The 26,495-nt window shown below is 36.1% G+C and overlaps 2 protein-coding genes and 1 pseudogene across 2 annotated transcripts; all 3 read left to right on the forward strand.

The window, feature by feature from the left end:
- Nucleotides 1-3,833: 3,833 nt before the first annotated feature.
- On the forward strand, nucleotides 3,834-3,967 carry LOC145285336 (U2 spliceosomal RNA; annotated as a pseudogene).
- Nucleotides 3,968-14,507: 10,540 nt separating this feature from the next.
- On the forward strand, nucleotides 14,508-15,119 carry LOC145285036 (uncharacterized). Its single transcript, XM_080134111.1, has one exon. The coding sequence runs from the start codon at nucleotides 14,508-14,510 to the stop codon at nucleotides 15,117-15,119; it is 612 nt and encodes a 203-aa protein (XP_079990237.1).
- A 97-nt stretch (nucleotides 15,120-15,216) lies between these two features.
- Nucleotides 15,217-15,939, forward strand: LOC145285037 (uncharacterized). Its single transcript, XM_080134112.1, has one exon. It carries the CDS (start codon nucleotides 15,217-15,219, stop codon nucleotides 15,937-15,939), a length of 723 nt encoding a protein of 240 aa, XP_079990238.1.
- Nucleotides 15,940-26,495: the final 10,556 nt, after the last annotated feature.

A 26,495-nucleotide genomic window follows, 5' to 3' on the forward strand; every position in this document is an offset into this window, starting at 1 on the left:
AATTTTCTAATCTGTAGATCAAATATTTGTTGAATATATAGGTTGAAAATTGTTCTTACTCTCTCTCTCTCTCTCTCTGGCTACCTCACACACACATTCTAACTTTTATAGATATAATAGATAGATTATGCTAGATATATTTCCATATGTGTGAATACCCTATATACAAATTTTCTAATTTGTAGATAAAAAATTTGTAGAGTGCATAGGTTGAGAATTGTTCTCTCTATCTCTCACACACACATTCTAACTTTTAAAGATATAATAGATTATGCTAGATATATTTCGATATTTCTGAATACCCTATATATAAAAATTTGTTGAATGTATAGGTTGAGAACTGTTCTCTCTCTCTCTCTCTCTCTCTCGCTCACACACACACACACATTCTCACTTTTATAGATATAATAGAAAGATTATCCTAGATATATTTCTATTTGTATGAATACTCTATATACAAATTTTAAAATCTGTAGATAAAGAATTTGTTGAGTATATGGGTTGAGAATTGTTCTCTCTCTCTCTCACACACACACACACATTCTCACTTTTATAGATATAATAGATTATGCTAGATATATTTCCATATGTCTGAATACCCTATATACAAATTTTCAAATCTGTAGATAAAAAATTTGTTGAGTATATAGGTTGAGAATTGTTCTCTCTCTCTCTATCACACACATTCTCACTTTTATAGATATAATAGACAGATTATGCCAGATATATTGAAATATGTCTGAATGCCCAATATACAAATTTTGAAATCTGTAGATAAAAAATTTGTTGTATACATAGGTTGACAATTGTCCTCTCTCTCACACACACACACATTCTCACTTTTATACATATAATAGATAGATTATGCTAGATATATTTCTATATGTCTGAACACCCTATATACAAATGTTCAAATCTGTGGATAAAAAATTTGTTGAATGTATAGGTTGAGAATTTTTATCTCTCTCTTTTTCTCTCTCTCTCTCTCGCTATCTCACACACACGCATTCTCACTTTTATAGATAAAATAGATAGATTATGCTAGATATATTTCCATATGTATGAATACCCTATATACAAAGTTTCAAATCTGTAGATAAAAAATTTGTTGAATATATAGGTTTAGAATTGTTCTCTCTCTCTCTCTCTCACACACACATTCTAACTTTTGTAGTTATAATAGATAGATTATGCTAGATATATTTCCATATGTCTGAATACCCTATATACAAATTTTCTAAACTGTAGGTAAAAAATTTGTTGAGTATGTAGGTTAAGAATTGTTCTCTCTCTCTCTCACACACACACACACACACACACAAGTTCTCACTTTTATAGATATAATAGATAGATTATGCTAGATATATTTCTATATGTCTGCCTACCCTATATACAAATTTCCAAATCTGTGCCCAAAAATGTGTGGAATATATAGGTTGAGAATTGTTCTCTCTCTCTCTCTCTCACACATATTCTCACTTTTATAGGTTATATAGGTTGAGAATTTTTTGCTCTTTCCATCACTCACATTCACACTTTTATAGATATAATACATAGATTATGCCAGATATATTTACATATGTCTGAATACCCAATATACACATTTTCAAATCTGTAGATAAAAAATTAGTTGAATATATAGGTTGAGAATTGTTCTCTCTCTCTCTCTTTCTCTCTCTCTCACACACACATTCTCACTTTTATAGATATAATAGATAGATTATGCTAGATATATTTCCATACGTCTGAATACCCTATATCCAAATTTTCTAATATGTAGATAAAAAATTTGTTGAATATATAGGGTGAGAATTTTCCTTCCTCTCTTTCTCTCTCTCTTTCTCACACACACACAAGCTGAAAATTGTTCTCTCTCTCTCTCTGACTCTCTCTCTCTCTCACACACACACACATGGTCATTTTATAGATATAATAGATAGGTTATGCTAGATATATTTCTATATGTCTGAATACCCTATATACAAATTTTTAAATCTGTAGATAAAAAATTTGTTGAGTATATAGGTTGAGAATTGTTCTTTATCTCTCTCTCACACACACATTCTCACTTTTATAGATATAATAGATTATGCTAGATATATTTCCAAATGTCTGAATACCCTATATACAAATTTTCAAATCTGTAGATACAAAATTTGTTGAGTATATAGGTTGAGAATTGTTCTCTCTCTCTCTCTCTCTCACTCACTCACTCACTCACTCACTCACACACACACACACACATTCTACCTTTTATAGATATAATAGATTATGCTAGATATATTTCCATATGTCTGAATACCCTGTATACAAATTTTCAGATCTGTACATAAAAATTAGTTGAATATATAGGTTGAGAATTGTTCTCTCTCTCTCTCTCTTCTCTCTCTCTCTTTCACACACATTCTCACTTTTCTAGATATAATAGATAGATTATGCTAGATATATTTCCATATGTCTGAATACCCTATATACAAATTTTCTAATCGGTAGATAAAAAATTTGTTGAATATATAGGGTGAGAATTGTACTTACTCTCTCTCTCTCTCTCTCTCTCTCTCTCTCTCTCTCACGCACACATTCTCACTTTTATGGATATAATAGATAGATTATGCTGGATATATTTCCATATGTCTGAATACCCTATATACAAATGGTCAAATCTGTAGATAACAAATTTATTGAATAGATAGGTTGAGAATTGTTCTCTCTCTCTCTCTCTCTCTCGCAACCTTACACACACAACCACACGCAAACATTCTGACTTTTATAGATATAATAGATCGATTATGCTAGATATATTTCCATATGTCTGAATACCCAATATACAAATTTTCAAATCTGTAGGTAAAAAATTTGTTGAATATATAGGTTGAGAATTGTCCTCTCTCTCTCACACACTCACAATCTCACTTTTATAGATATAATGTATAGATTATGCTAGATATATTTCTATATGTCTGAATACCCTATATACAAAGTTTAAAATCCGTAGATAAAAATACGTTGAGTATATAGGTTGAGAATTGTTCTCTCTCTCTCTTACGCACACACACACACACACACACACACACATTTTCACTTTTATAGATATAATAGATAGATTATGCTAGATATATTTCCATATGTCTGAATACCCTATATACAAATTTTCAAATCTGTAGATAAAAAATGTATTGAATATATAGGTTGAGAATTGTTGTCTCTCTCTCTCTCTCTCTCTCTCTCTCTCTCTCTCTGCCTACCTCACACACACACACATTTTCACTTTTATAGATATAATAGATAGAATATGCTAGATATATTTCCATATGTCTGAATACCCTATATACAAACTTTCAAATCTGTAGATAAAAAATTTGTTGAGTATATAGGTTGAGAATTGTTCTCTCTCTCTCACACGAAACTGTGCGATCGGCTTCTTCCCCCCCTTCCCACCCCAAATGCTTGGGAAACTGTGCACTGTTTTTGTTGGTTTTCAAGCTGCCTCTTCCCCCCCCCACACACACACACAGTTTAACAGTAGTAGGAGGTCAAGAGAAAGAGGGTGAGAGAGAGAGAAGAGTAAGTAGGTGAGAGAGAGAGAAAAGAGAAAGAGGGTGTTGGTTTTATATTTTTATTATCGTCTAATATTTTGAAAGCTGAATTTCTAATAAAATGTGCATCTATAGGAGATAATGCCTGGGAATGTGTTCCCCCCCCCCACACACAGTTTAACAGTGGTGTGACGTCAAGAGAAAGAGGGTGAGAGAGAGGGAAGAGTAAGTGGGTGAGAGAGAGAAAAAAAAGAAAGGCGGTGTTGGTTTTGTGAAAAAAGTTGTTATTTACAATTGTTCGCATTCTTGGCCTTTTGGTCAAGATCAAAGTGTAGTATCTGTTCTTCAGATGCTGCACTTCTATTTCTTGTTCTCTTTCGGTGGAGGAGAAATCCTCCACGACTGAGACAATTTTTATTTTTGTACCTTTTCTCCACGTTAAAAAACGACCCTGGTGTCTAACTCTGTCCCGTGGGGAGGCATAGTAAATAGGTACAATTGTTCGCCATTAGTGGATGTTGACGTCACGTCACGTGACATGACTAAGCGTTTTTTTTTTTTAGTATGAATAACATTTTTTGTTATAATTATAAAGTCTACACTTAATTTTATAGAAAATGATGTATATATAATAGAAAAAAAAATTACTGGTTTTGTTGGATTCAAGTGGATCCCCCCCCTCCAGTTTAAGAGATAGCAGGTCACGTGGTAATATACAAAATGGTTAGCGTAAATATAAAGATCGGTTTTTTTATCGACGAATATTTTGAAAGCTGAATTTTTTTTTATTCCTGTACATTTTTTCCTGATATTTTTCGTTAAAACTCTTGTATAAATACTATTTTTAACCAGTTAAATACGTTGGAGACATTGTCAGGGAGTTTAATAATCTCTAGAACAAAGCAGAAGAGAAATTACAAAAGTATCGGTAAAACAAAGTGTTTGTTTACATTTGTTCGCCATTACTGGATGTTGACGTCACGTCACGTGACATGACTAAGCGTTTTTGGATTATGTAATATTAACATTAAAATGACAGGTTTTTTTGGGGGCCCCCCTAGGAGAGAAATGATCAGTTCACCCCCTTTTAATGGTCCGTTTGGTGTGGAATTTCGATATTTGTCATGCGGGTGATCAAGGTTCAATATGATACATAATTTGTCAACTTTGGTTGTGTCTGTCAAAAGTTTGAGCTGACGTCACGTCACGTGACACGTATTGAATAACGTTAAAATGACAGGTTTTTTGGGGGGCCCCCCTAGGAGAAAAACGATCAGTTGACCCCTTTCTACTGGTCCGTTTGACGTGAAATTTCGATATTTGTCATCCGGGTGATCAAGGTGCAATATGATACCAAATTTGTCAACTCTGGTTCCGTCTTTCAAAAGTTTTAGCGTTACAAACAAACATACATACATACATACATACATACATACATACACACCGATTTTTGCCTTTTATATATATAGAAGATATATATGTGTGTGAGAGGGAGAATTGTTTTTCACGCATGCTAGTTTGTTCCCATCTATTTTTTCCGATCATTTCCATTGCAAGATTTCATTTCTTCGTTCTATATCACCTATTTTCCTCTCCGATTACGGCATGCCTCAACAAGCCAAACGGTTAAGCTGTACTCCGAACAACAGCCAACCCATATCAGTCGACTGCATTAGTTCTTAGCATTAAACGATTTATTTCTTCGTTTTGTTTTGTTTTGTTTTATCCTTATTTATTTATTTATTTATTTTTGAAGAAATTAAAACAAAAATAAAGGAAACCTTCTTTATTCGGCCTTTATGAAAGGACAGCCGTTACCGATTTTCCAGTTTTGGCATCACTAGCTCTACGCCATTGCTGGAAATCAACCCGGTCATACAGCTGCTTACACCATTTAAGGTTTCCGGTTCCGGTAAGCTGCCATCACAGACCGAATCGTCGACGGATCTTGCAAATAAATAAATAAAGGAAAAAGAATAATTGAATATATATATATATAATATATATATATATAATATATATATATATATATATGTGTGTGTTTATATATGTATATGCCGATCAAAACAAGACTACAAATATCTGTTATTCTCGAGCGGGACTGAGTTGATGTTATAAATATGCGCCCATTTAATCTGTGCGATTATCGCTGAATATGCTTTTTCAAACTGTAGTGAGACGGACTGGTGGACAGAACCTCCTTTAGGTACGCACAGATCTATCGAAAAATGTTAGTTAGAACTTATGTATGACATAACGACGAACATGCCATTTTGGAACTTCATCGTGACGAACAGATGGATTATCAGAATTTATTAATGGGATGCTGGGACACACGTTAAAATAGACGCGCCTATCCAATCTACGCGTTTAATGATGAAAATGTTTCTAACTCAAGCGTGACAGACAAACGAAAATACCTTTTCAAACGTAAACGCAACAGAACTCTTGTGTCACATTTAGGCGTGACAGACGAACGACATTACTTGCGAGCACCTTAGTCTTCCGGTTATAAGCAAATTATGATAGCTTATTTTTTTTTCTGTTGTCTGTCGGTGAAGGTGAAAATGCTTCTAGACTGAGACAAATTTATTTAACTCCTAATCCATAATGCTCCATCTGAAGGAGCTGGATTTCCTTCGCGTTAAAAACCATTTTCTCCAATTCTGCCTTCGTGGAAAGACTAATGATTAGGAAAAGCGAGACCGACCAACTGATATACAAAGCTTGGACGCAACTAAAAATGAAATAGAAAACGAAATGATAAAAACGAGGTTCTTTTTATTCTTGCCTCTTTTCAAAAGAAACGCGTGCGATCAAATTGTATCTTTTATTCCGATGACATTTTGAAAAAGAAAGAGGTACAGACCATCACACCGATGCTATTTTTACTCGCATCCTCTTTTCAGTGTAACCCCCTGTATACTTCCCTCCTTTTCCCTCTGTCTTTCTCTATCTCGATTTTCTCCTCTCACTATCTCTTCTTTTATTTCCCCCTTTACTCTCTCTCTTTCTCTTTCTACCTCTCTATCAATCCTTCTCTCTTTTTCTTGGTATACTAACCATAACCTAAACCAACTCTCTCCCTCCATCCTTCCTCTCTCTTTCTTTCTCTTCATCTCTTTCTATCACACTTTCTCTCTCTCTCTCTCTCTATATATATATATATACTCTTCTTTCTCATTCTCCTTCTTTCTCCCTCTATTTCTTTCTTTCCCATTCTCCCTCTCTTTCCTTAACTCTCTCTCTCTCTTTCCTTAACTCTCTCTCTCTGCCACTTTACCTCTCTCCTGTTCTTTCTCTCCCTCTTTATCTTCCTCTTCTTCCCTCTTCTATCTTTCTTTTCTTGCTTTACTGACCATAACACCATCTCTACCTCCATCTCTCTTCCTTTTCCCTCTTTCTCCCTTTCTCCTCTCTATTTCTTCCTCCTCCACTTCTCTCTCTCTCTCTCTCTCTCTCTCTCTTTCTGCGCCCACTTCTATTTCTCTTTTCTTCGTTTACAGCATAACATTAAGATGGATTTCCTTTCTTATGCACTTACAAAGACGTGGGCGATTTTTCTCCGAAAGAACAACACAAATATAACGAAATTGTTCGTCACTTTTTTAAAAAATATTATTACTATTTCTGCGTTCTGTCTACGTGGCTACATCCGTTTTTAACTAAGTCAATTCAACCCTGAACAAAACAAAGCATTTACATTATTATTACAATATTGGGATGTTGGGAGGTGACGATGGCTAAGTAGAGTACAACACGGACTGTAAACCTGGGTGTACCAAGTTCGAATCCAGTTCGTTCCACAAAAATCAGTTTTATTTAGGATGTTAGTAACCTTCTTGTGGTTCTTTTTGAAAGTATCCGATGTCTTTCTAGAAAGAATTATAGCTAGATAATAATCGGGGAAACCAATGCCAAAAATAGTATCTTCGGATCCATACGATATGATGATGATGGTAACTACAATGTTGATATACAGATCAAATTCTGTTAAATATTCCATTCGAAGTTTCTTAAAAATTTCTCTCTTCATTCATCTAAATCTTTACTAAAAAATTTTATGACATTGCTGTTTGTAATCTGATCTGGCATCTTATTCCAAAATATATTCTATTAGCGAAACTATTCAACTGGTTAATAAATCTAATTATTAAATAGTCTTTAAGATCGAGAAGTATTTAAAATTTCTATTGGCTTACGCGGCAGACATATGCATTTAATGACATTAATATTATATATATATATATATATATATATATATATATATATGAAAAAAGGGAAAGAAAACCTATGGCCTTTTTATGAAAATTCTTAACGTTTCGTCCCCATTTTCGGGGACTTCCCATGAAGAATTATAATTGAGGAAAATGAAATATACTAAAAATGAGAGGAAAATTCTATGAAAAGTGAGATATTTAAATGGGAACGAAACGTTGAGAATTTTCTAAACATGGCCATAGGTTTTCTGTCCTTTTTTCCATAATATTATAATATCATACCTGCTTCTATTTTCATATATATATATATATATATATATATACACACACAAGAACACAAGTTTGCCCATCTGGGCAAACTTGGGTCCTTGTACTGGAAAATATCAAGTAAATAAAACGTAAAAAGTAATTTTTTTTCTTTTTTTTTTTTTTTGCATTTCCATGCACCAAACATAGATATAAATATCACTAAAATATCCGCTGGGTCATAAACTTCATTTCGGTACCTTTACCTGGGTGGGTTGCCTGTAGGCTGAGATAAACCGCATCACACACACACACAGTACGAAAATTTATAGTAAGATATATAAATATATATATATATATATATATATACTAACAGTGTGATCCGGCATTGCCCGGAATCGAATGATGATCGACGAATGTTTCACACTCCCATATTTACATTGTCATCGAAATCGGTGAAACTCCCCATTTTTTTTTTTCAATCAAATCAATTGATTACCTGCTCTAGTCGGGGAGCCATCGCAGTGCAATGGGAGAAAGCTCACATGGCTCTCGCAGTGACGTATTTCACAATGCATTGTAATCTACATTAGACTGTAGAGAATCTCATGTTGATCTTATAAAATTATTTTTTTAAATATAATGGCTTCAATTAAAGTTTAAAATGCAAAGATCAAGTATCATGGTTCAATTGTGCTCCAAGCAAAAACATTCATTTAGCACGTTCCCTTGTCCTATCAAAGAACATACAGTCGATTTTATATGCTAGGCCTTTCTGCTTATGTGGTCATAAAACTTCTCAAATGTTCTTGTGATGTTAGGCTGTGTAAGGTGTTAACTTTTTTCAAAATCATCTGTTCTTTGATTGATCGGATTATTTCGATTATTGATACTTATCGAAGACATTCCGAACAAACTCAGACACAAAAAACTGTCTTGTGTGTGTGTGTACTTATGTTGTACCGTTTCAACGGGAAATGGCACACATTTTATGTCCATTTCAAAAAGGTTAAATTTTTTTAAGTGAACATAAGTTGTTTGTTCCTCCGATGAAGCGGTATATACTAAACAGCCTTTATAATTCTAATATTGCACTATTAAGCTATCTTAAAGAACATGTTATTTTCATCTATATTCGAATACTAAATTGGATCATTTTTATTCCAATTGACTGATATATATATATTTACATATAGATACATACGTACATGTGTATAATATATATATATATATATATATATATATATATATATGTTTGCGTACACACACACGCACACATATATATATATCCATATATTGTGTGTATTTAGGCAGCATTTTATTATTTAAACAAACACTATTAAAGATAAGAGAGCTTCTATTTTATTATACTTTTTATTTATGTTTTTTGTGTGAAAATCAAAAATCTTAGTATGTGCCGCATATGTATTGCAAACGTTTTCGCCAAATTCTGCGGACATCTTCACGTAGGAACTTAATCATGTACTATGAAAAAACTGGCGATGAAGACCGATTGACAGTGATAAGTATACATTGGCTACTAGGTGCGTAGGTGTTTTAGACCATTAGCGAATCATATTCTGCAGTTGGTAACTCGATTGCATAAGAGGATATGGGGTGAGGAGTGGAACAACCATTTTAAAATATTTTTGACTTGTTTGAAATGTGACGTGGTTTATTGCAGGTTATAGTTGGAGTTATCGAACTTGGTGGCCTTCTTCTATGTATTGTTTTGAGTGAATATTCAATATGGCGTCCGGCCAACAGTAACATGTGTTTATCCGACGTCGTGGGAAATACTAAGTGAACTAACATTGGTAGCAGAGCGTGTTATTTCGTGTGACAAACGTTGAAACACAATTGAAAGAAAGATGGCGTCATTTACGAAACAGCCACCTATTTTGCAGAATGAAGAAATGTACATCGAATGAAAACAAGACATAAGTATATGGTCTATCTTCACGGATTTACCTAAGGAAAAACAGGGACCAGCAATATTTTTGCCATTGCCACAAAACATACGCGAATGCGTTCGACACTTAGACATCACAGATATCGGCCGAACTGACGGATAAAAAATAATTACGGACAAGTTGGACGAGATATATTTAAGGGACAAAAACACGATGGCATACATGTCATTCAAAGAATTTTACTCTTACAAAAGAGCTGCTGGAATAAACATTAACGATTTTTTTAGTGCCGTATGAATTCTTTTACCAGAAATTATGTAAATACGGAATTTCTCTGCCGGAAGAAGTTCAAGCATTTTTTTTGTTTTAAATGCAGCGAATGTATCAGAAGAAAACGAAAATTAGCAAGGACAACATGTGGAAGATTTACTTACGCAGCAATGAAGGATATTTTTAAAATATTGTCTTCTGATATTTCTTCATTGGAATGCAAAACAGTTCCTACTATCAAGGAAAAAATTGAAACTGTAAATTTCAATCGGAACGAAAGTAAAAGGGAACAAAAATTCTATCTAGGAAACAAAACAAATTCAACAAACAGGCAAGGTAGGACAATGCGTTGTTTCACGTGTGGTTCTATTGGGCATTTTGCTAGAGACTGTACTGGTTTTAGTCATATAAATATTAACACTGTTGTGGATTCAAACCATGTACACCTGTCATTAATTAATTCAAAATCCTGTCATCGAACATTGATAAATGATTCCAATATAAAAATATCCAATCTTGTAAAAGAAACACTGGGTATGGCAGTGTTGGATTCTGCCTGTTTTAGAACAAGTACTGCAAAACTTTGGTTTAATGTATTTTTGGTACATTAAATGACCGAAGTAAGTGGTTAGTGAAAACTTAAATTCAGCAGGACATTTTGTTTTGGTGATGGAGAAGAGGTAAAGGCAATTAAAGCAGTTAAATTTCCAGTAACTATAAAAGGCATAAAAGTTGTCAAAACATACATAGAGGCTGACATTATCAAAAATGATCTACTCTTGTTATTAAGTCCATAAATCAATGAAAACTATTGACAGATACTAGATTTTAAAAGTGACAGCTGTAAGATTTTAGACAGATTTATAAAATTGCAAAAGACAACTTCTGGACATTATAGTCTTCCATTGACAAATATGCTTTTGCAGGCTGAAAAGTCACCAAACCTTGTGTCACATTGTGAAGCTTTAAAAAATGCTCTAGGATGGAGAAAAGAACGAAGGCTGAGAAATTGCATAAACAGTTTGCTCGTGCATCAAAAGAGAAATTGGTATCATTGGTGACAGGCAGTATGGCCTTTCATAAGGAGTTTCTGGCTCTTATTAAGGATGTCTGTGATTCGGGTTCAGTTTGTTTAAGGCTTAGAATACCTTCTCTTCGTCCGGTGGTGGGATTGGCTATTGGAAACCGGTTTGGTGACTGCGTGTATGGACTTAAAAGAATTCAGATGAAACCAATGCTGGATTTTACACCTAATCGACACATCCACTGGGTACTCTGCTACCAGACTGATTAAAACCAAGGCGAGTAAAGAAATTATTCAGGACATATTTTTAATATGGATAGCATATTTTGGAGTTCATAAACGCTTCTTGAGTGATAATGGGGAATAATTTAATAACGATGTTTACAGAGAGATAAATTAAAAACGGAATATTGAAACTTGCACTACAACCGCTGAAAGTTCATTTAGTAATCTAATATTGGCTGAAGCAATGGCAAAAACATTGGAAGATGAGAAACGAAATAGCTTTGGCTTGGGCTGTTAGTGCCAAAAGTGCTCTTCAGAATCATTCTGGACATAGCCCAAATGAGCTTGTTTTTGGATCCAACATAAATACGCCGTTAATTTGATAAACCATTTACCCATATTAGTAACTAGTGATATGATTAGAATAAATTTAAATGCCTTATATTCTGTGAGAAAAAGGTTCATGAAGTCTGAATCGAGTGAAAAATTCGGAGAGCACTGCGATTTAACATTATGCGAATGAACGAATTGTGACAGGGGACAGTGTTTACTGTAGAAGAAAAAACTCTAAAGGATGTCGTGGCCCTGCCAAGGTTTTGGGTAAATTATAATAGTGGACCATTTTAATAGTTTCTGGCGTTTTCCGGGAGACTAACAACATAACACTTTGACTTGCACCTGACACCAGTAGACACATGCAATATTAAAGTTGGAATTATCGAATTTGGTAGCTTTCTTCTGTATATTTAGTTATGTCCCTTGTCTTGAGTGGATACTCAGTATGGTGTCCAGCCAACAGTAACACGTGTTTATCCTACGTCATGGGAAGTACTAAGTGAACTAAAAAGCAACAGGGTCGCATAAGAATATATGGGGTGAGGGTGAGGATTACGGCAAGCATTTTAAAATGTTTTGACTTGTTTGAAATGTGACGCGGTTTATTTCAGGTTTTAGGGGGTTTATGTAAATGGCTTCAAGTATTTTCGGCTTTTTTAAAATTTGTCGCATGATATATTATTTTTGTGTTACAGACTAAGTTTTGTCAAACATGGGATAGTGGAGGAAATTTTTTTTTTTTTTTTTTTTTTTGTAGATGCTGAAAAATGGCACTGAGATTTAAACTATCCATAGTGAGGGGACAGGATAGGTTAATAGTTGTGTAACCAACTTGACTATTTGTTTCAAGATTGTTATAGGAGTTACATTCTCCCAGGAGACATTTAAACTTATAGTTGCTACTTTCTAATGGGTTTAGGGTTGGAGAGGCATTGTTTATTTATTATAAGGTTGTGGGTCTTAAAGTTGTTAATGAGTCTAATTTTATTGGTGCTGTTGTTAATGACTCATTATTTACGATAAAAAAAAATTTAAGACACAAAACCTTGTCATAAAAAACGATGCCTCTCCAACCGTTTTAACTAATTATTTTGATTATTCGGACTACTGTTATTTTTACAACCTGTGTAGAAGTCCTAAGTAATTACTATGTACTCCCTGAACAGAAGGTTGAACGTTCACCTACCAGAAGTTTACCAAATGCTTTATCAGTTCCGTTCGAAATTTCGTGCAGATTCTCGAGTTCGACAAGACACACCTGAAGAAGGTCGGAGATTGTATCGACCAAAATGTTTTGACACTCAATCTAGTTCGAATAATCCAAATAATGTAAATTATCAATGCTCAACTGGATATAGTCAGATAGGAAAATCACAAATTAAACTTTTGAACGTAGAAGAGAAAGTGAATTATAAGATTACATGTATTTGTAAATAATTTTCTTTGTATAATTTTTAAGATCAGCGTTTAATTATGTCGGGAACATCCAGCAACTGATCAAAGTTGCCTGGGAAATCACTGGGTTTTTTTTTTTGTTTCCTGGTGGTTAGTCAATCAAAAATTACCAACATACTCTAACACTATTAAACTTATACTTAGGCAATAATTCTGTGCAGGTAAATTGGGACATTTTTTGCTAGGAGGGGTCAATTTTTAGCGTCCACATTTTTTGTAAAATCATGCTTACATTTAAAAAACCTTATTTCGAATTCACAAGGTGCTGAGTTGGCTAACGCGTTAACTTTTTAACCTATTTTTCCTTTTTTTTTTTTTTTTTGCACGGGTACTCGCTGCTAATGTCATTTGGGGGTAGTCTTAGTATACAACCTCTCTCCACCCAGGCAATTAAGATTAAAGGATCTTGTGTTCGATTTAAATAAGTAAATAAAATATAAATGAAATCTACAAATAAAAGTTATTATTTAAATTCTTTCATAATGTGAAAAAAAGGATTAATGATTGCTCGAGAAGAGAAGGATCGGCTGCATTTACCTTGAATACTAACCAAGAAGAATTGTTGTTATTCACCCTTTTAAAGTTTTATTTTGTGCTCCGGATCACGTGATAGTTAATCATCTGATCCTTCCATTATATAAGAGGGGAGATTCAAAAGTGTTTCCGTCAACTGTTTATTGGACACAGGCAGTGGATGGACTTATTTGTCCAGTAAGGTCTTGGACCCCCTCGGTCACTTGGATTTCATTGGACATGATTGTGAAATTAGGCTGACTACCATCCTTGGAGATTGCGACAGGCATTTTAAAGAGGTAGCAGTAGAGGTTAGCATTGGATCCTGTTGTCCATTTTCCCTGACGGTGTTGGTACACAAAAATTTTGATAATCGAGAATCCGGATTTTATTTTGGATGAATTTGAACGCCTCAAATGTCCCTTAGCCGCCAGATTTGACAGAGGCACAAATTTTATTCCAATTCATGGAATAATTGGGCTGGATGTCATTCAACATTTAGGGAGCCTTCAATTGGTTCCTTGTTTGCTTGGACAGGCATTTTTGACACCAATAAGACTCGTCCCCTTCGGTGAGGTGAAGCAGTTTTTACATACTGACCATTCTGTGGACAAGAACTCAGAATGCCTTACCTTCGATGCTGTACTTGCGTCGACTGCTGAGGTCAACCCATCTCACCTATGTTTTGTGCTGGAGTCTCAGGGCACCTATGAAGACCCTCTAAGTGATTTTTTTCCCTGAAAGTGATGTACAAAGGGGTTTGGAGAAGATGTTCAGTGTGGAGTCACTGGGTATTGAAGAACAGGAACTGTCTAATTATGATGAACAGAAGATTGCTCTCTTTCGACAGTCTATTTCATTTAAGGATAACAAATATTACGTTCAGTTGCCATGGGAGGACGATAAGATATCTTTTGTTCCTTCCAACCATGCAGTGGCTCTGCAAATATTTGAATGTGTCATGCAGAGATTGGAGAAGAGGCAACTTTATCATGAATATTTGAAGGTTTTCCATCAGCAGGAACGGGATGGAATTATAGAGGAGATCTTCGTGCCTCCTCAACGGTTCAGAGAGTTTGTCTGGATTCCGCACAGGCCTGTCCTGAAATCGGACCCTACCTCCACCACTAAGATTCGGCCAGTATTCAACTGCAGCCTCAAAGTTGGTGACTCTCCTTCCCTTAACGAGGCTACCTACCAGGGAATAAATCTTACTAGTGACCTACTAGATTTGTTACTTACCTTTCGTGCTAATAAGCACGTCGTGTTAGCAGATATTAAGAAGGCCTTCTTAATGATCCGTCTGAAGCTTGAATCGGACAGGAATAAGTTCTGTTTTTTTCCTAAAAGAAGGAGGTCGCCTACGCTGCTTCAGATATAACACAATTATTTTTGGGTATGCCCCTAGTCCATTCATATTAAATTATGTCCTTAAATACCATGCAGCACAGTTTTCCATGGATAATTGTAGATCCATGATGGAGAATCGGTTTTACGTGGATAATTTGGTTATGTCGCACAATGATCCTGATGAACTGTACCAGTTATATACACTCACCCGGGAACGATTGCGTCAGGGAGGATTCGAACTGCAGTCCTGTAATTCTAACCATGTGGCGATTCGAAACAAAATGCAGGAGCATGGTTCCCTGAGTGACCATGGCAACAAATGGGAGAAGGTTCTCGGATATAGATACTCTCCTCTCTCAGACACTTTTTGTGTAGCAGCTGTTAAGTGCGACTCTAGTGCCTTTACAAAGAGATGGATCCTCAGCGAGACAGCTAGAGTCTATGACCCATTATCATTGTGCCTACCGGTTTCGTTACGTGGCCGTATTTTGTTGAGTGAACTTTGGAAGAAGGGATTGGGGTGGGATGTAACGGTCCCGCCGGAATACTTGTCCTTATGGAGGAAGCTTTCTCTTGATCTCTCTGAGCTGGAGACCGTTTCCTTCCCCAGAAGAGCACTCAGCGAGAATGAGGCTGGCAAACTTTTTTTTTTCTGCGATGCATCTCCAGAGGCATATGGCTTTGCAGCATATATAGTGCAAAATTGCCAATCTGGTCTGGTGTTTGCAAAAGCTAGGGTAGCTCCCTTGAAAAAGAAAACTCTACCCACCTTAGAACTTATGGCCGTGTTTTTGGCTCTCCGGTGCCTGCCTACTTTGTTGAGGAATCTTAGGAGGGTTCTCTCCCTTTGAGATTCATGTAGCCACAGATTCGCAGGTGGTCTTCTCTTGGCTGATTTCCGGAACAATTGTAAGCAGAAACCTCTTTGCCTGGAATAGACTGAAGCACATCCAACAGATGAGTGCTGAGTTGAAAGCCACACTAGTTTCTCACCCTCATTTTGTTGTCTCAACGACTGAGTATCCTGCCGATTTGATCACTAGGGGGTTAACTTTGAAAAGGTTCAAGGCTTGCCCTCAATTCTGGTGTTCTGGTCCGGATTGGTTAAGTAGCGGGATCAGTCCATGGGCTGCACAGCAGTTGCCATGCCTCAGCCAGCACAGCCAAGTGGTGGCTCGTTCTTCTTAGAATGCTGCCATCCTACAGGGAGAGGAACCACCTACAGTTCTTCCTCTCGAAAGATTTTCTTCCTTCACCAAGCTATTGAGAGTGACTTCCTTGGTCCTCAGGTTCATCCATCGGCTGCGTTGGTTAGAAGTTGACACAGAAAGGCTTACAGCCGTTCTGCTGATGAAAACGATGCAGCGCCAGACATATGCTGAGGAACTAGCATTTCTGCAGGATTCCTCAGGTAGAACAGTTCCGGGGTTGGTGCATGATCTCGACCTGTTCATTGATGGTGAGGGTCTTATCAGGTTAGGTGGCAGAATTGCAAGGTCTCTCCATTTCGACCCGGAAGTTAAACACCCTGTTCTGTTAGCAAAATATCACCCAGTAACTCGGCTTATAATAATGGATGGGCATACAAGGGGTCAACACTTGGGGGTTGCATCCACTCTGGCAGAGTTAAGACGGTGTGGTTACTGGGTGCCCAAGGGGAGACAAGCAGTGAAAACAATCCTGGCTTCATGTGCACTGTGCCGCAAGTACAATGCCAGACAAGTATTGCCCCCCAATGTGGCCAGCTTGTCTGCTTCACGTGTTGAACTGGAGGTTCCCTTCAAACACACGGGAGTAGATTTTATGGGCCACCTTTGGGTTAAGGAAGGGGCTAAGGTGGTGAAGATGTATCTACTAATCTTCACCTGTCTCAGTATCAGGGCTGTACATGTTGAGGTGGTACCAGACATGAGCGTGTTGTCCTTTTTGCAGGCTTTGGTACATTTTACAATCCTCCATGGCGTTCCAACAGCCATTTACTGTGACAATGCTAAGACCTTCATAGGAGGTGGGCGGTTATTTAAGAGGTTGATGTTGAGCCATGATTATCAACAGAAGTTTGGCTCGTGTCTGATTAAATTCTGTCCTATCCCTCTATTTTCGCCTTGGGTAGGAGGGGTCTGGAAGAGGAGTATTCAGACAATTAAAAATTGTCTGCATAAGGTGGGTGGTAGAGGTGAGATAGATTATTTCACGTTACTAACCATAGTATCGGATATACAAAGGCAATTAACAACCGCCCTCTAACTTATCGAGAATCCGCGGAGACTGAGCTGGAGGCAGTAACTCCAAACATGTTTCTGAGGCCCAATAAGAGTCCTGGACTACTTTTGAGTTTAAATGAGGAAGATTTTTCTTCCCACCTCCCGCCAAGTCGAGAGAAGCTTCTCAGGACCATGCAGGTACGAAACCAGTGTCTGGAGAAGTTCAGAGCACTATGGTATGATGAATACCTCTTAAGTCTCAGAGAGAAGACCCTGGGCCGTTCAAGGGTGTCTTTCCGAAACAGGCTTTAGGTCGGAGATGTCGTTTTAGTTAAAAGTCCTCTTAAACCAAGACTCTTTTGGGTTCTCGGTATTATATTGGAAATTTTTTATGGTGAGGATGGTGTAGTAAGGTCTGCAAAGGTAAGGCAGGGGGGCAATGCAGCACACATTCGCTCATTGAAGAACCTCTTTCCACTTGAGCTCTCTTTAAACAGCGAGAGTTAGGATCAGTCCATCCCTGCATCGGTCGATGGTGCAGTTTCCCTTCAATCGACTCCTTCCCAGGAAGAAGAGGTGATTTGTGCAGTTCCCCGCAAGGTGATCAGGATATGATCTGTTGTGACGGCTGTGATGACTGGTGTCACTTCAGGTGTGTGGGAATTGTTTCTCCACCTCCGGAAAGGCAGAAGTGGTATTGTACGGATTGTGCACCAAAGACACGACGACGAGGTAGGCCTAGCCTCCTCCCAGAATAGTTAGGGACTCCAAAAAAAACATAAAACAAAAAATACTAATACGTTAACTATATTAAGTAATTGCATGGCTTTATATCCTTTGTTTTCCCACGCATTTTCTTTTTTTCTCTTTCTTGGGGATCGTGTGAAAAAAAGGATTAATGATTGCTCGAGAAGAGAAGGATCGGCGTGCATTTACCTTGAATACTAACCAAGAAGAATTATTGTTGTTATTCACCCTTTTAAAGTTTTATTTTGTGCTCCGGATCACGTGATAGTTAATCATCTGATCCTTCCATTATATAAGAGGGGAGATTCCCTTGTCTTCTTTTTTTTTCACCACAAACTGATTCAGTTGCCGGCGATTGAAAGTAAATCTTTTCCACTTTCGTCTGGCGAAGATACTACAAGACGATTACGTCGCGGAAGGGGGCAATTCTTTCGCAACCTAAGGTAAGTGCATTGCTCCCTTCTCGATCTGAGCGGTCATTGATTCTTTGCTGGAAATTAATTTTTTCACAATAATTAAGAACAAACATCTTCATATCAATATATGTAAAGACGATTTTGATAAATTATTTTTTTTTTTTTTTTAAATATGATTTTTATTTCATGGAACGATTCTGCTGCCCCCGAGGATAGAATAATTAATGCTTGAAATTACGTGCAGATTTCCGAATTCAGCAGAGAGATCCCCAAGTTCAAGAGACACATAGAGAAGGCCGGGAGCTACTGTGGTCAGAAGCTAAGAAAAACAGAAGTCTTACCGTGAGTGTGGAGCGAGTGAGTTCAGGTCGAGAAAATGAAAAACAAAGATGGCGGCCAACATTTTATTACGTGCATTCTCGCAAAATCTCGTGTGCGGGTGAAGCTGAAAACTACAAAACGAGCTTCATTTTTCGGTGCTGGGGAGATTCCAGATCTGGCAGGAGAGTAGGTGCAACGGGAGTGGAGATTCTACTTTCTCGGATTTATTCCCTTTTGTGTGTTTGAGGTGACCCCCTCCCTCGGAAGGCGCACTGCAATTTTAGGACCGTGCCCCTTTTTTTTTTAAAGATAGTATTTTCAGTTACATCGACCGAAACGTAATAACACTAAAAACGAGAACAGTAATCCTAAGTATCCAAATAATACGAAATATCACGAAGTAATTCAATAAAATCGCGGTCTTTTTTTCTTTTTTTTTTTTTTAACAACTACATTCTCGTTAATTTAATATATCGAATACATGTTCGTACAACGTCAGTATCTGTAAAATGCAAATGCCAAAGTATGGAAAACAGAATTACTGAATAACGTAGCCATCGTCAGTTTTTGCTTTGGTTTTGTTGTATGGAAGACCGGAATGACATAACGATCAGAGATAAGTGAATCGTAGAGAAACCAAAATTAGTATGTTTTAAGTAAAGATAACTACCCAATAACACGTTAGTACAGTAAATTATATTAAGTTAAATGTGTACGTAAAGTAATGGTGTTTACGGGGTTCATATCTGAGTAAAGTAAACTTGGTTTGGACTGGCCGATTAAGAAAGCAATCTATAATGTATGTTTGTTAATTTTTTATTCCGGTAAGCGAGAATATAACGGAAATTATTTGGAGTAGTATATTAAAAACAACTATGAGATTTTTTTAATGAATAAATAAATAAATAAAATGGTTAGGGAGAGTGAGCGTTTCATCTGTAGATTGAAAATGTAGAATATCTAACAAATAAAAATGTAAAGTATCTAAGATCTCAATAAGAAATATTAACGGTGCTACCGATGTATGTATCCTATACAAAGTCTTCCTAGTGTACATCGGTGAGAGTGAACACTCGCGCGACTTTATAGATGACTGACTTACGAGAAAATATCAAACAAGAGTAAATATATAAATCAATAAAGGTTAACCAAACGAAGCTATAGTTTCCAAATAATTAGTACCAATAATTGGCCCAATTCGATGCAGAAGCACACTTGCGTATGCAGCTATCACCGACGACAGCACAGAATTTCTCTGTACTTAGTTTCTAAGATACATCGATAAAATTGCATTAGTGACGTAAATGTTACAATTTAACATTAAGAACGCTAACATCAAATATTTATTTCAGCTAAAACCTTAAATCAGGATGTTGGGACAAATCATGTATATTTCATGAAGACCATAAAATTTAAAGTATTGGGAATTACGTTATTCTCCATTGGTCGGATCAAAATGTGTCGGCTCAAATTACATCTATTTGACAATCCGGTGAGTCCAGCACAGCTCCCATTGTCCCAAAGCTGAAATCGCCATATATATATATATATATATATTTCATGATTCTTTTTTTGGGGGGGGGGTACAGAATTTAAATATTGCAATCATGAAGGGAAGACTTTTATAATTCACTAACTTGGGTGCGCAGCGTTGCCCGGGTGTTTGGAGGTATGGGTTGAGCAAAACAAAACAAAAATGTGGTAGTATGCAAGCAGGCTCGCACCATTACCGTGAAGGAGGAAAAGAGCGTGAAAAAAAACCGTGACGTCTTTGCTGTTGCAAACATCTCCAAGCCGGAAGTGACGTAGGTTTAAATTAAGGCTAGACAGTTTAAAAGAGGCGATGACTTTCGAAAATATCGGCGAAAAAAGCGACCCCTCCTTGTAGAAAAGTGTCCAGTTGAGGGTGGAGGAATTAATGTTTTTGGCCAATTTTTCGATATTTGTCGTGCGAATGGTCGAGCATTAAAATGATACCAATCCCGTGAAAATCTATTGCCTCTGTCAAGTTTTAGGCGGACATACATACATACATACATACATTTAAACAGACAGGTGATATAGTAAAAAACATAAAACACGTTTAAACAAAATAAAAAAGAAGGAAAAAGGGGCGAAGAAAAGGAAAAATATAAAGTGGAAGTCAGCTGACCGGTTTCGCCCTCGCTTTCTCAAAGCTGTATCAACGGATTTAAAAAGGAAAAATAAAAAATATGTATATTATTAAAATAAGATTACGTTGCGTAATGGGTGAAAAAAGGGGGGAGGCGATTAAAATAAAGCAACGTTATATTTTTCGAAGATCCTAGAGCTTAATCATGCTCAAACCTAAGAGACATTCCCTCTGCTTATAGAGAGAAGGTCTCATCAGCCGAACGTGAATAGTCTCCAAGATCTTTAAGAGTGAGCACGACTCAGGATTGAAAATGAGTTCGTGCTGAAGTTCGCTACACATGACAGGTTTTTTATAAGATTGTCAGTTATTTAAAACCCGTGTGTTGGCAAGTACATGTGTTGCTCGGTATGTCCCATTTCTGATTTTGTCCGGTACGTGCTGTTGGACTTTTCTATCCAATCTCAATGTTGTTCGACTTACATAGTTGGCACCACAACTATACTCAAGATTGTAAATTACATTATTATTATGATGGGGATGAGGGTAGAACATTTTTTCGAGAGGACGGCATTAGTGTTCTCGTAGAGAACACAACACGCACAATAAATAATATTTTTGAACCGTTGAGCTAAATTATGTGACGAATTTCTTACTGTCTCCAACCACGCTAAACGAAGATATATTGGACATTTAGTCACTGTTTGTTATTTTTCTTTGCATGAATGATCTAATCGCATGAAGAGGATAGCCATTCTTGGATAGGGTATCAGTAATTATTTTAAATTTTGGTTTTGAACAACTCATAAGGACACGATGTGTTAGGGTCCGAATTAAATTCATCTTACGTTTTGAGGTCAAAATGAATCCCAGCGTATATACAGTCCAATAAATTTGAATTTACGGAATATTGATGTAAGGTAACTAGATGTTTTTTTAATTTTTTTTTTTTTTTGTTACCACTACATCAAGTAAAGCTATGGGCGAGTTACACTCTCCTTCATAAGTATACTTTAACGTGGGATGCATTTTGTTGAGTAGGGAGAAAAAAAAATTGCCTCCATTTGGTTATTGAAAAGACAAAATGTATCGTCCACATATCGAATATACTCTAATAATTTTTATGGGTTCAGAAAATAATTGCTCTTCATAGAAACCTACGAAAACATTCGCCATTATCGGATCCAGGACTGAGCCCAGGTATATCCTTAAAAAATTCATATTTTAAAACAATTAATTTCTGGTTTGATATGAAATCCATTAACTGACAGAATTTCCTTTAATATTAATTTTCAATGCCGTAATTTGTAGCCCGAAAATGTAAATTATTTTTATTAAATTTCTATTCATTCTAGGAAATATAAATTTTTAATTCCTAAGACTAAGCTTTTTTAAATCTTAATTAAATCCTTAAATTAATTTTATCGGAAACTTTAGAAGGTGCAAAGTACTGGGGCTGCTGTATTGCCATTTGGTGAATGGATTCTGAACCATGCAGTAGTTTCTGCTGAGGCTTTCCGATGCCATATTAGTGGGTAATTGTTACGGCTTTACCTAATGTGCTACAAAAAAATATTTCTTAGTTTCTTTTTCTCTCTTATTTTCTCTCTCTTTTCTGCTCTAAGTCTGTCGACCTGTTCCACAAATCCCAAAACTCAATCATGAAAAGTCATCAGAAAAAATACACGATTAAATCCAGAATTCCAACTTCCAACGTAGACCCCTACTGCCATGATTCCTTCTCCAACATAAGGGGTCTACATTCCAACCTTTCAAGAGTTTGAAACTCAATTACAGGAGACTAAACCAGACCTATTATTCCTAAATGAAATTGATATTGAACCGACTATTTCCCTAGATGAGTTCGTAATTAAAGGATACTCTAACTTAACATCCAAATCTGACCCATCAATATCGCCATTGGCATGGGATATGTGCCTACATTAAAGATGGCTTTCCATATGGTAAGGAAATCTCCAGATAAGATCCTAACTTACCCTTCTGGATGCACTTGCTCACACCACTGCGTTTATATTAACTCTCTATCACCCCCAGGACAGCAGAGTTACTATGTTTAAGAGCATATCTGAGAAAATTGACCACATCCTGTCTGCTCATCCTTTGGCTAACATTCACGTCTGTGGAGACTTCAATGTTCACAATGTGGAATGGTTAACTCACTCAAACTAGACAGATGATGAGGGGAGGTTCTGTCACGATTTCTCTATTTCTTATGACCGCACTGAGATTGTTCACAAACTCACCCGTGTGCCCGATACTGACGGTCAGTATCCAAGTCTCCTAGATCTTTTTCTCATAACTTCCCTGAGCTATGTTCATCTTCCGTTCTGTCTCCTCTTGGATCTTCCGACCACTCAGTTGTATCAATTAAGATAAAAACGAAATGTAATAAGTCTCCAGACGTACCTCTCCATCGTACAGTATATTGATACTCTATAGCTGACTGGTATAGCCTCCATACATTTATATCAGATCTACCTCTGCATTCTATGTTTAAAAAGAATGTGTCCTCTATAGTATCAGACCTGATGGAATAGTTAATTGTAGGTATATACCGCTTCATGCCCTCCAAACAATTTCAGCAAAAACCTAAGAGCCAGCCATGGTTTTCTCTAGAATGCGCTGCTGCCATTGCGCACAGAAATCACTTTTTCCATTGCTTCTAACGTAATAGATGTACTGAGACTAAAGCCACTTTCAGGATTGCCAGCAACCACTGTGAAAGAGTAATAAAGAATGTGAGAGAGTTGTATGCTAAGTCTGTAAAGTCAAGAGTAGCTGAGCAGCGGTTTGATTTCCACCAATTTTCGCAAATAGCAAACAGGGTCCTGAATGAAAGCGTGTGCTCTACCCGAACTATCGTCAATAGAACTGAGGTAATCTCGTCAGCATCAGACAAAGCAAAACTCTTTGCCAAGAACTTTGTAGCTAATTCTCCCTTATGTGACCAAGGCCATCAACCTCCTGTATTTCCTCCTATGTCTGAAAACATACTATGCGGCATACAAATATTTGTGCATGATGTTGCCAAGCTAATCAAAACCTTGATTCCAGTAAAGCTACTGGCCCTGATGGTATTCCAATTATAGTGATGAAAAAGCTTCAACCAGAACTAGCGCCCATACTTACAAAGCTGTTTAAACGTTGTCTTAAGAAGAATTGCTTCCCAACACGCTGGAAAACCTCATCAGTATGCCCTGTATTGAAAAAATCAGGTGATATATCATCTTCCTCTCAGTACAAACCAATCAGTCTCCTATGCGTCATGAGTTGCTGGAATCTGTGTTAAATATAGAAGTAGTCAACCACCTCAGCAAAAATAAAATTCTTAACGATATGCAACATGGTTTCCGTTCTGCTAGATCTACAGCAGACGTGCTAACGGTTATATCTTATGAGATTAGCGAATCTCTCGATGGAGGCTTCTTTTCTCAGACGATTGCTCTTGACATATCAAAGGTCTTTGATAAGGTATGGCAAAAAGATCTACTTCACAAGATCTCCAGCTACTGTATATCTGGAATGTCTTCTCAATTATTAAATCATTTCCTCTGATAAGTCCGTAAGAATAGTGGTTGATGTGCAGAAAGCTCACAGTATTGATGCTGGAATCCCTCAGGGGTCCATCCTGGGTCCAACTCTCTTCCTGATCTACATCAATGATCTTCCAAATCACATCCTAAGACCATTCGTAGACATTTATGCTGGCGACACTACCATCTATGGCAACACATCAAAGGCTATAAACGAGCAAGTTCTCTCTGATTCTCTCGCCTCTGATCTTGAACAAGTGGTAGAATGGGAAAGAGGTGGCTGGTTTCTTTTAATGCATCTAAAACCAGGCTTTTCTCTCATCATCAACACTCTGATCCCCATCTGGCACCAATTGAAATGAATGGCTCTCGTCTTGGGGAGGCTCCATGTGTTGACCTTTACTTTCCATGCTTGACCTTTACTCCTGATCTGAAATGGAACACGTATATCAAATCTGTTGCCAAGGCTGCTGGAAAAATGGTGGGATCCTTCTATCAATCCAGTAGATATCTCACTGTTGATGCAAAGCCAGATATTGACACATCTGGGCAGGAGTTACTAGAAACATCTTATCCTGCCTTTACAGAGTTCAAAATAGACTTTGTAGTCTCTTTCCCACAGAAGAGACGTTGCGAGCTTGTCTGTTTTATCGTTATTTTCATAAGTGCTCGTCTGAGCTCCAATCTCTGGTCCCCACCTCGCCAGCTTTCATGAAAAACACTCGTCTAACTTAAACCACTATCAATAATTTTCCCCACTCTTTATCTGTGCCTAAACCTAAACATAGATTCCATGAACAAAGCTTCGTTCTTAGAACTGCACGACTGTAGACACTCTTCTATTTGCCTGCTTTCCAACTGACTACAATTTGATAGTCTTCAAGTCCCACATAAACAAATTCTTGGTGAGACGTTCACTTAAGTAATCCAATTGACCAAATTTCTACTAGTAACGATTACTACGATATTATCCCATTGAATACTGTACACTCATTAACACTTATCCTCGAGTGGCCTCGGGCCTTGATAAGTCGCGACTCCTTTGTAAAAAAACAAATATAGTATATGCGCATATACTGATACAAAGAATATTGAATAAAAAAGTGAAGCTTATTAAGAGAAAAAGTCATTTTTTGGAAGTGAAAAAGTTAAAGAAAATGTCGAAATATCGTTGTAAGTCATTTTTTTGTAAAACTGATATTATTTTGAAATGCGAGTGTATAAAAAATGAAAATAAGTAGCGTTTATTTTGCTTATGAGATAACGATATATTTTATATCTCATGTGCGTTTTAATGAAAGTTTTAAAGAATAGTCGCCTGTGATGTACAAAAGAATGTTTTTTTATTTTCAATGGACGTTTACTGTTTGCGAGTATCTGTTTTCCATATTTTTATACGTAGAACTTACATCATCAAAACTTAAATAAATATAAGGCCATGATAAATAAAATAAAATATATATATAAGATAAAGGAAAATGTATATATATAAAATAAAAGAAAAAGTATATATACAAGATAAAAGAAAATGTATACATAAGATAAAAAAAATGTACATATATATATGCGATGAAAAAATGTATATATATGTGCGATGAACAAAAATGTATATATATATATAAGATGAATATATATATATATATATATATATAAGATAAAAGAAAATGTATATATATAAGAAAAAAGAAATGTGTGTGTATATATATATATATATATATATATATATATATATATATATATATATATGATAAAAATGTATATATAAGATGAGGAAAATGTATATATAAGATAAAAGAAAATGTGTGTATATATATATATATATATATAAGATGAAAAAAATGTGTATATATATATATATATACATTTTCTTTCATCTTATACATATATATATATAAGATGATAAAAGAAAATGTATATATATATAAGATAAAAGAAAATGTGTATACATATAAGATAAAATAAATGTGTATATGCAAGATAAAAAAGTATATATATCAGATGAAAAAAATGTATATATATAAGATAAAGAAAAATGTGTATGTATGTATGTAT

This window comes from Euprymna scolopes, chromosome 9, assembly GCF_053919585.1.
Source record: "Euprymna scolopes isolate OS-2025 chromosome 9, ASM5391958v1, whole genome shotgun sequence".
Taxonomy (NCBI): Eukaryota; Metazoa; Mollusca; class Cephalopoda; order Sepiida; family Sepiolidae; genus Euprymna; species Euprymna scolopes.

What these genes read in the sequence shown, in the direction of transcription:
- LOC145285036 (XM_080134111.1), top strand. Translation starts at nt 14,508, where the DNA reads ATGTTCAGTGTGGAGTCACTGGGTATTGAAGAACAGGAACTGTCTAAT.
- LOC145285037 (XM_080134112.1), top strand. Translation starts at nt 15,217, where the DNA reads ATGGAGAATCGGTTTTACGTGGATAATTTGGTTATGTCGCACAATGAT.